The 11260-nt window shown below is 44.2% G+C and overlaps 1 protein-coding gene across 3 annotated transcripts in view; it reads left to right on the top strand.

The window, feature by feature from the left end:
- The first annotated feature begins 7892 nt into the window (after nucleotides 1–7892).
- The window catches only part of GRIA2 (glutamate ionotropic receptor AMPA type subunit 2), a 200740-nt gene continuing 197372 nt past the window's right edge, over nucleotides 7893–11260 (top strand). The window contains exons 1-2 of one of the 3 annotated variants that reach the window (XR_008889564.1): nucleotides 7893–8742; nucleotides 10293–10433. Coding sequence is in view for 2 of the 3 variants with exons in the window: in XM_056561936.1 (XP_056417911.1) it covers nucleotides 8655–8742; nucleotides 10293–10433 (229 nt within the window). In the remaining variant the exon portion in view is untranslated. The remainder of the gene's footprint in view (nucleotides 8743–10292; nucleotides 10434–11260) is intronic. The other 2 variants (XM_056561936.1, XM_056561929.1) reach the window with 2 other exon arrangements.

The following is an 11260-nucleotide window of genomic DNA, read 5'->3' as shown; positions in this document are numbered from 1 at the left end:
TGAGGTGGTCAAAAGATTGCTGCAACCAGACTGGAGAGGAGAGCCCAGTAAGTATACATAAAATTACACTTACAGTGGCTGAGTGACAAGACATACAGTACAGTGTAAGCCTTGCCGCTCATACTTGTCCAGCTTGTCTCTCCTGTGCCTGACCCAGATTGTTGATCTCAAACCTGTGCGCCTGCTTTGACCCTCCCTCTCTGCTTGACCCTTGTGTACCATACTGACACTCCATTGCTCAACCCAGACTGCAGACTTCTTGCCTGATCCCCTGGTGCCTTACATTAGTGCCACCTGTTAATCTGGGCCATCCAGTAACCACATCAGGACTACGATTGTAGGGAGATCAGGTTATGTCTAGCAGCAGAAGTCCAGCTTTCACATCCTGAAGTAGGATAAAGGGTAACATTCTAGATGGTGATTACACTTTGCACCCAGGCTTGGCACAAAGTCAAACCGGTTTGGTAGTACAAGAGGTTCACACCTGTTGCTTGAATTCCTAATCAACTCATTCATCTCTGATTCAAAGCCCAAATCAGACCAAGAGACTCCCCTACCTCAGACTGATCCCCATGGCCCCTCTCTAACATGGACTATTGCCTGTGGCCCCCTCCCCCCGCATTATTTTTCTTTCATACCCTCCCTCATACCGACTAATGCTGAGACCCCCTTCCCCAAAATTGACTGCTGTTCACTCACCACAGGTTTATACACTGTTGCAAAGGCTTCCCCAACACAAACCTGTTTCCATGCCCCCTTCTCACAAACTCTGCATACTTCCTCCTATTTCCAGTAACTAGAAAGGACCTTTGATGACATCACAAAAGTCTTTGAGCTCTAACTGTGGATCTGTACTAGTTTAAAGACCTTTCATAATGTTACCAAAAATCCTTGTAACTTTTGGTTCTTTTGGCCTCTTTGCAAATTTATCACACTGAATGTAAAAAATTTTTATAAGCAAAACAAGCATAATTTACACCTTTAATAAACGATATGCATTATTCAGCTTGACAGAACAACACTTGTTTTTTAAGCCACTCTTGAAATGTGACTAGCAATTTGCAATCGTGTTTAAAGGGATATTCCAGGAAAAAACTTTTTTTTTTATATCAACTGGCTCCAGAAATGTTAAACAGATTTGTAAATTACTTCTATTAAAAAAATCTTAATCCTTCCAATAATTATCAGCTGCTGAAGTTAAGTTGTTCTTTTCTGTCTGGCAACAGTGCTCTCTGCTGACATTTCTGCTTGTCTCAGGAACTGCACAGAGTAGAAGAGGTTTGCTATGGGGATTTGCTTCTACTCTGGACAGTTCCCGAGACAGGTGTCATTAGAGAGCACTTAGAAAAGAACAACCCAACTTCAGCAGCTCATAAGTACTGAAAGGATTAATATTTTTTTAGTAAGTAATTTACAAGTCTGTTTAACTTTCTGGAGCCAGTTGATATATAAAAAATGTTTTTTCCTGGATAACCCTTTTAAAACAGAAAATAAATGGCATTTGCAGAAGCCTTTTGATTAACCAAAATTCTGAATTCTGGTGTACAGGCCTCATAAAATATAATATGTCTTTTAAACTGTTTTTTTATTTATAAAACTTCCCTCATAAGCAGAAGGCCCATATGTATAGACAGTGCAATAGACTATATTGCAGTAGACATAAAAGCTGTGTGGTTTTTCCCAGCAGAACATTACCCACAGAATTACAGCCTACACTGGGTTGTCTTTTCCCCACAGTGTGTAGTGGTGCCATCTGTTCCCCAGGTATAGTGATATGAAAGTAACATGATGCCTCAGACAAGGCTACCTTTTTCAAATGCTCCATTGTCAAGTTCTAATGCCCACATTCCCATTGTAGGTGCTTTTAAGATCAGCATGGGTACTCTGGTATGCGGTGCATGGCCCCATGCTTATCAAGCTGTGATGGGCTCTGACACCTGTGTTCTGAAACCTTACTATCATAACTGCCCAGCTGAAGGATGCAGTGGTAGATCAGGGTCTGTTGGCATATGTGGTCTATCTCAGTCCAGAGCACTGAAGTCACAGATGTCACCAGTGGCTGGAGTGGTAAGATAGACCCCAGGTGTCCCCTTTAGAGTCACTTCAAATTGTAAAAGAATTGGTGCTGCATTGTTGATGAAAAGTTTATATCCCCTGAGGCACTTTCTGATGTCTTGGCTGGTTGGAAGTAGAAGGCCCTTAATGTAATGTGTGTAGTAGAAACCAAGACACCGGGAGTCAAAGGGTAACTTTTACTGACCTTCTTCCACAAAGTGGAGACTCAATAACAGTACCTGAGTTAGTAGAAGGCAGATGGTACCATCTACACAGATTTGGATAGTCACTCTTTTTGAAACTTTGACTTAAAAGTATATACATTTGTTAAATCTTTTCCAGCTACCAAAAGAGCAGTCAAGATCAAATACTGTCAGGCCCCATTCATACATGGTAGTAGCATTCTGTTATCCAAGAATTCTCAGAGGATGATGTTCCTACTCACTGATATGATTTTAACAAACATAACTACTAGCAGTGCAGCACCAATGTAACATCTGCGCTCCGGCCGGACACGCCGGCTGTGAGCGCTCTCTGCTTTTGTCCCCGCTGCCAGCAGGGCTGAGATTCGTATCGCAGGACGCGCCCGTATGCAAATCCCAGCCCATCACTCACCTCCCTCATCTGCCGCCTCTCTGTGTCCTCATAGCCTGGCAAGTGCCCCACCTCCTAGGGCGCATGCGCCGGAGCTCTTTCACTTAAAGGGCCTGTGCTCAATTAATCAAGTGTCTACACCTGTCCCCTGTCCTTAAATATCAGCTCCTCCCTTGATTCCCTGCCGGATCTTTGGTTGCCTAGTACCATATTGAAAGTCCTGTGTCCCTGTTACTGTGTACCTGTTCCTTGCTACCTTACCCACCCTTCACCTGTGTTTCCTGCCCTGACCTACTGCCATATTGCCACGTCCTGCCAGTCTCCTTCTGTGCCACGCCACCTCCCAGCTACCTGTGTGGAAAAGTCATGCCAGGGGTAGCAACCTGGGTGCCACCTTCCGCAGCAAGACCATCCCGCTTTGCGGCAGGCTCTGCTGAAAACCAGTGGCACTTTAGACTCCGCTCCCTGGCACGGCTCTCATCATCATCCACACAGGCCCAGAGGATCCACCAGCCGTGGCCCGTTACAGTAAGATCCGGCCATGGATCCCGCTGGGGTGCCAGATGTCTCGGATCTTCTTACCATCGTGGCTCAACAGTCACAGCAGTTAACCCGTCAGGCGCAACAACTGAATGAACTTTCAGCAATGGTGAAACAGCTTCTTACCGCTCAGCAGAAAAAAACAGCAACAGCAGCAGCCACCTGCTCCTGAGCCTCCTCCTGAGTCTGCAGCTTCTCCCGCGACCAAGCTTCGTTTGTCCTTGCCTTCAAAGTATGACGGAGATCCCAAGCTGTCTAGAGGCTTTGTGACACAGTGTTTAATCCATTTTGAACTCATGGCGGATCTGTTCCCGACAGAGCGTGCTAAAGTGGTGTTTGTGTTCAGTCTACTGTCTGGAAAAGCTTTGGCCTGGGCTATTCCTCTCTGGGATCATAGAGATTCGATCTCCTTGAACTAGTCAGCATTCCTTGCAGAATTCCTCAATGCATTTGAAGAACCCGTGCGAGCCTCCTCTGCCGAGATTAATAACCTATAGATCACTAGGTGATCCAAAAATACCTTATTTCCCACATATAACTAACTTATCTTTATTGATTAGAATTTAACACACCAACAAAAATGATTAAAATTGCCAGTGTTTTTCACTCCATATAGTATGTAATTGATGCCAAACTGGCCGCTATATCTGTTATCATATGGATCCCCTATGTATCTGCAGCATGCATATAGGGCTCTGGAGTGATCACTGTATTAAAATCACTACTCGGCCCCCTCGACATGTTTTGCTGCCTAACACAGCTTTGTCAAGAGGATAACGGGCACTGAGCGCAAGAACGCCGAACAGAGTGTTTTAAAATCTCCCTTCGTGACCAAACTAAGGGAGGTTTTATAACCCCCTGTTCGGCGTTCTTGCGCTCAGTGCCCGTTATCCTCTTGACAAAGCTGCGTTAGGCAGTGAAACATGTCGAGGGGAGCCGAGTAGTGATTTTAATACAGTGATCACTCCAGAGCCCTATATGCATGCTGCAGATGCATAGGGGAACCATATGATGACAGATATAGCGGCCAGTTTGGCATCAATTACATACTGAATAACAATAATATATAGAGTGAAAAACACTGGCAATTTTAATAAATTTTGTTGGTGTGTTAAATTCTAATCAATAAAGATAAGTTAGTTATATGTGGGAAATATGGTATTTTTGGATCACCTAATGATCTATAGGTTATTAATTGCGATTATACCTGCCATAGATTGGTCTTGAGAGCATTGCTCCTCTGCTGAGATGGCTCTACTGAACCTCTGCCAAGGGAACTCCTCCGTTGGTGACTACGCGGTTCAGTTCCGGACTCTTTCCTCTGAACTTTCTTGGAACCACGAGGCCTTGTGTGCTACCTTTAAAAAAGGACTTTACTCTCGAATCAAGGATGCTCTCACTGCATGAGATTCTCCGGCTAACCTAAGTGAACTTATCCATTTAGCGACACAAATTGATGTGCGTTTTGCCGAGAGGCAGGAGAAACTTCCTTTGGAAAAAGAACCTGCTCGAACACAGTGTTTACCTCGTCTGGCCCCCGTGTTCCAACATTCACCCCTACTCTCTACTTTGCCTCTTGCAGAAGAGGCTATGGAAGTGAACCGTTTTCACTTAACACAGCAGGAAAAATCCCGTCAACGCAATGAGAATTTGTACCTATATTCTGCCAGTCCAGAGCACTTTCTCAAAGACTGTTCTATACCTCCTCCGCATCCGGGAGAATGCTCTCAACTTGGACAAGTAGGAGTGACTTCCCTAGATGTTAATATTACCTCTCCGGTTGACCCCCCCAATTCAAGTATTTTCCTCTGCCAAGACGTCTTTCTTCGCTTCTGCTCTTTTGGACTCCGGTTCCCCTGGTAACTTCATTGGTGCCTCCCAGGTCCATAAACACCGTCTTCCATTGTCTCGTCTTGCCAAGCCCTTCTACATCTCTTCTGTTAATGGACAAAATCTGAACTGTAAGGTGCAATTTTGCACGGAACCTCTCGTCATGCAAGTAGGATATTTCGGAGCTTCTCCTTAGTCTTCCTTGGCTTCAAGGTCATTCTCCATAACTTGACTGGAAATCTGGTGAAATCACTTGTTGGGGACAATATTGGCAAGTTCACTGTCTTGTTCCCCCTGTGATATCTTCTGTGCCTGTTAAACTCAGATGTAAAGTCTTGAATTGGAGACATTCTTCTTTGCCAGTTGGTCACCTTAGAGGATGCAAGACTCTACGACAGAAGCCTGCAAGTTCCTTACAGCCTTTGCCTATTCCAGAAACCCCCTGGTCTCATGTAGTGAGGAACTCTCTGAATTCCAAAGAAGAGGGAGAGACCAGACCTAACCTACTGCCATCTTGCCGTGTCCTGACAGTCTCCTTCTGTGCCACGCCACCTCCCAGCTACCTGTGTGGACGAGTTGTGCCAGGGGTAGCCTTAGACTCCGCTTCCTGGCACGGCTTTCGTCATCATCCACACAGGCCTAGAGGATCCACCACCTGCTGTGACCCGTTACAACCAAATTATTATCTATAGGATGGAAGCATGAGTTAGCTTTTATTTTTAAACCTTTTTTTTGTTTCTCAAGGAGAAAGGGCTGAGCTGATCAAGTGGCACAGCCTGGCACACCTCCTTGCTTGCCCTCACCTGCTATCCGATCCTTGATTGATGTATAGAGCTTTTTACCCCTTTATCAATTTAGTAGGGGCTTGGAGGTGAAGGTGAGAGAAGAGACTTGCCAGGCTACAGCACTTAAGCAGACCAGCTACGCCTTCTTGACACTTGGCTGAGAAATGAAAAGGTGATTTTATAAGTTTGGCAAGCACCATCAACTCCAGGAAAAATACAGTGTGTTTTATACCTTAACAGATAACCAACAGTGTCTGCAGCTCTTAGCAGCAAATATAACAGACAGATTTCATTTAAAGGAAAACTCTGGCCAAAGCCAATAAAATATATTATGTCTAGTGCAGGGCCAGAGGGTATAGCGCTCTACCCCAGCAAAAGGAGTAAGACATTGCATCAGTTTTGCATGGAGATTTCTTTTTACAGACATATAGGAAACTTGAAGTAGATATTAACCTAACTCCAACTTAACCTGATATAATTACTTATATAATAACCAACCTCTGAGTATGATGCCGAGCATATGCACTCAACTTCTTTGGTCAACAATGGTAAGGCCTGTTATGAATGGAACCTGTTCTGTGAAGATATTGTATGGTCTTGTCAATCATCCTGCAGCTCATTTTCAGGGTCTTGGCAATCTTCTTATAGGATCCTTGAGAGAGTTGTTTGCATGAAGTGCCCTTTTAAACTTCCAGTGACAACTATGAGAGAGTGTGAGAGCTGTAACAGCAAATTTAAGACACCTGCCCCATTCACACCTGATACTTTGTAACACTACCAAGTCACATGACATCAGGGAGAAAAAATGGCTAACTGGGCTCAATTTGGACATTTTCACTTAGGGGTGTACTCACTTTTGGTGCCAAGGTTTAGACATTATTGGCTGTGTGTTGAATTATTTTGAGGGGAAACACTGTTATACAGGCTGTGCACTCACTAAATTGTAGCAGAGAGTCACATAAAAAGATATTGTATATATATATATGTATATTTTGTACATTTTGTATTTTCTGACTCTATTTTCCATTTACTGCTTGCCCCATTTATGGCTGAGACAAAATGTTAGTCTCATTAAACTGTAAAGTCTTCGGCGCTATTCCTCGATCATGACGCTAATCACATCTGACGTTTTGCAAACAAGCTGTGATGAGTTCAGCGAAACATGTGAGACGAAGAAGATGACATTTGCCTATTGGCCATCTGCATACTTTTCTTACAAGAAGACCGTATGAATCTTTGTACTAAAAACAACACCTTACAATAGAATCAATATGCAGAGGCAGGTTATGTCAAATGAGTGTGGAATGTAGATCTCACTGTATCAAACCCAGCAATTCCTCCGAGCTGGTTAAAAGCTCTAAGTGACAACCAGTCAGCACGATTCCAGGCCGACTTCCTAGTTTCCATGGTAACGCACAATATCCTATAAAGCTGTGTGGGAAGTATGAGAATTAGACAATGAAGTCATTTTAGAAAAAAGACTCGGATGCTAATTATCTTGTGGCAGCAACTTCTGCTTTTTGCAAAGGTTAAACATTAGATATGCAATTACCATGTACTGTAACATCCTACATCCTAAGTCCCAGAGTGGAGAACTTCCTAAATACTGCTCCGCCCGGCACTGAAGGGGTTAATATAGCGGCTAATGCTGAGGAAGAGTGATCAAACAAGTTCTTCCTCTAGCATCTTCTATAAATAAGCCTTTCCCACCCAGATATTATGTCACCCTCCTCTGCACAAGGTTATTGTGCAGACTGATAATTGCGGCCACCTCGCACGGTGCTGTCCTCCTCAGTGATCTCAAGTTCTGCTGCAGTTCAGCCACTAATAGACTTTATTCCAATTAATTAATGTGCATGCAAATTGCTTTAATGATGGAAAATTCCTGACATTCTCCTACATCCAGTAATCCCTTCCAAAACCAATGAGCAGCAGCAGTTCCCTCATAACAATCATTAGGGAAAGTGCACTTCCATTTTGGGTAAAAAACATAAAGGCAGCCAATCAAATAAAACATTTTGCAGCCATGTAATTACTAGCAATTTAGTGAAACGCTAGCAGTTGGACCTGGATGTCTATATAAGGCTGGCTTCTTCACATGATCCCATTTATTTCCCTGGCTTATTCTGTGACAGCACATGAGACCTGGGACTTCTGGGACTCCAGGGACTGGGTCTTATGGTTGCACTAGGATGACTAGAGATAGCTGACTTGATTCTCCCTTTTGATATGCACTATGTTCCTGGTCTGCATCCCCTGCTCATTGCCCCCTTTGGATGGTGTGTGGGGACTGGAGGACTACTGGGCTTAGCGCTCACAGCTGCCCCTGCTGCTATTGGCTGCTCGGCTCCGGTCGCTGTCCGTGGTGCTGAAGCCGGCTCCGGTGCATAGCTCTGCTGCAGCTGCCATTGGCTGCTCGGCTCCGGTCGCTGTCCGTGGTGCTGAAGCCTCGCCAGGGTCCGGCACACGGTGCAGTGAGCAGAGGCGGATAGTGGGCGCTGTGAGACCAGAGCTTGGCTGCTCCGGAAGGAAGAGAGGTGGCGGCGGCGGCGGCGGTGGTGGAGGGGATCTAGGACTCTGCTCGCCCCCGCTGCGCGCTCCCGTCTGCCAGCCTCTTCTCTTTCTCTCTGTGAGTGTCTGAATGAACAATACTGAGACACAAGGACCACATCTGCATCCAGGAGCCAGGGCAGCAGCCTCCATCTTCCAGACACCATCAGCCCCTCCGCTCTTGTGCTATAGCCTTCGGATTGCCCACAACCTCCCCGGCATGCAGCTGATCTAATATCAGGGCTGCAGAAAGGACACAGGAACGCCGTTCTCTTTGGATGCTCTGTTTTCTTCTTGGAAATGCACAAGATTATGTATATTTCTGTCTTCCTGGTTCCTGTTCTGTGGGGACTGATTATTGGAGTATATTCCAATGGTATACAAATAGGTAAGAGCCTTCCTGTACATTGCAGCTCAACCTTGTATGTATGACTAGACCATAGAGATTATAGCACAGTCCATCTGCCATAATATAATATGGCATTTATTGCCACTAGATTCCAGAGACTGGAGCTGCACCGCAAGATACTGCTTCCCATATTATATGTGCTAGAGCTACCAGATCCCAGTGACCAGAGCCCTATACTAGCTGTAATATCTAGCAAGTAGATCCCAGTGACCAGAGCCCTATACTAGCTGTAATATCTAGCAAGTAGATCCCAGTGATCAAATCCCTATACTATCTGTAATATCTAGCAAGTAGATCCCAGTGACCAGAGCCCTATACTAGCTGTAATATCTAGCAAGTAGATCCCAGTGTCCAGAGCCCTATACTAGCTGTGATATCTAGCAAGTAGATCCCAGTGACCAGAGCCCTATACTAGCTGTAATATCTAGCAAGTAGATCCCAGTGATCAAATCCATATACTATCTGTAATATCTAGCAAGTAGATCCCAGTGTCCAGAGCCCTATACTAGCTGTAAAATCTAGCAAGTAGATCCCAGTGACCAGAGCCCTATACTATCTGTAATATCTAGCAAGTAGATCCCAGTGTCCAGAGCCCTATACTATCTGTAATATCCAGCAAGTAGATCCCTGTGTCCAGAGCCCTATACTATCTGTAATATCTAGCAAGTAGATCCCAGTGTCCAGAGCCCTATACTATCTGTAATATCTAGCAAGTAGATCCCAGTGATCAAATCCCTATACTATCTGTAATATCTAGCAAGTAGATCCCAGTGATCAGAGCCCTATACTATCTGTAATATTTAGCAAGTAGATCCCAGTGACCAGAGCCCTATACTATCTGTAATATCTAGCAAGTAGATCCCAGTGATCAAATCCCTATACTATCTGTAATATCTAGCAAGTAGATCCCAGTGACCAGAGCAGCAAGAACCCTATACTATCTGTAATATCTAGCAAGTAGATCCCAGTGATCAGAGCAGCACAGCAGGGTCCTTGTGCTCATAATACTTTATACTAAATGTAAAATATAACAACTAGATCCTGGTTATGAAAGCAGAACAGTAGAATCCTTGATCTCCTATTACCTTATACTATATGTAATATATAACAACTAGATCACAGGGATCAAAGCAGTCCATCAGGGTTGTTGCTTTTGAATTGCATTCAATCCCAGTGATCAGAGCAGTTAAGCAGGATCCATTACATTACAGTATGTTATAATATTTGTAATATATAACAATTAGGTCCCAGTGATCAGGGCAGCTCAGAAGAATACATCTCACAATATCTTATGTGTAATATATAACAACTAGATCCCAGTGATCAGCAGGATACATCTCGGTATCTGCACCTAGGTCTCTCACCACAGCTTCATAGGTAGTTGCTATCATTAATACCTCTGAGAATCTATCAGTAAAGCAGGGATTCTCTTTATAGAACACCTATAGGGTTGCAGTGTTTGTAAATGTGCCTTGTTCTGTTGTAGATAAACCTGACATGTAACCTTATGGTATGTCATCTCTTTCCAGGAGGGTTATTTCCAAGGGGTGCAGATCAGGAATACAGTGCATTTCGGGTAGGGATGCTTTTCACTTCCAATCAATTCTTTAGGCTGACGCCCCATATCGACAATTTGGAGGTAGCTAACAGCTTCGCTGTAACCAATGCTTGTGAGTAATGAATTTTTATTATTCTTATTCTATCTGACGGTATGTGATGCATCTACATGAACCCGTGTCCTATAGGAGAACAGCCACTGGGCTATGCATCCGCTTATCTACCTTTCCACTGCAAGTTTGTCCTGCAATGCTTTATACGCCACCCTGGCAACCAATGGTGCTGTGACGTGACTGGCACTGAGCATAACCATGGGGACCTGTTACTGCATCATTGCATTCCACTACATGCTGCCACATAGCACGAACTCCTGCTGGGACTGGCCTATAGGTCCCCTATGAATGCTATATACTGCAGAGCAGCGGCTAGTGTGGGTTTGCTGTGCTGTGCAGACCCCAGTGATGTGCTCATATCATAGCAGTGACTCCACAGCAAGCATATGGGGCAGTGATTTGTATTAAATATGAGCAGATGCAGAGTGATGATCAGCCATTTTCCTCCAGTAATATCTCCATATTAGATGGTTACTCATCCACCAAGCTAATCTGGTGGCAAATGCAGAACCAGGACCAGCAATATCTAGGAAGCTGGGTTAAAATCTGGTCGTCATGTCAGTGCAGGGTCCTGTAGTCACTGCACATAAACTGTTCTATTTATAGGCGCAGATTGATTGTCTCTCTAGATAATCCCATTGATTAGCAATTCTAAACAAATTCATTTCCCTAACTTGGACGCAGTTGATATGAATGTGGATGAGATCCTTGGTGTTTGGTGGTGAGTCCTATGATTGATACTTGGAATTCATTAATTAAATTACACATGGATACCACAAACCTCATGTGATGATGACTAGATAGATAAATTATAGATACATGACAGA

The sequence above is a fragment of the Hyla sarda genome, chromosome 1 (assembly GCF_029499605.1).
Source record: "Hyla sarda isolate aHylSar1 chromosome 1, aHylSar1.hap1, whole genome shotgun sequence".
NCBI lineage: Eukaryota > Metazoa > Chordata > Amphibia > Anura > Hylidae > Hyla > Hyla sarda.
Note: the sequence above shows the minus strand (reverse complement) of the source record. Positions and strands in the feature narration are given on the sequence as shown.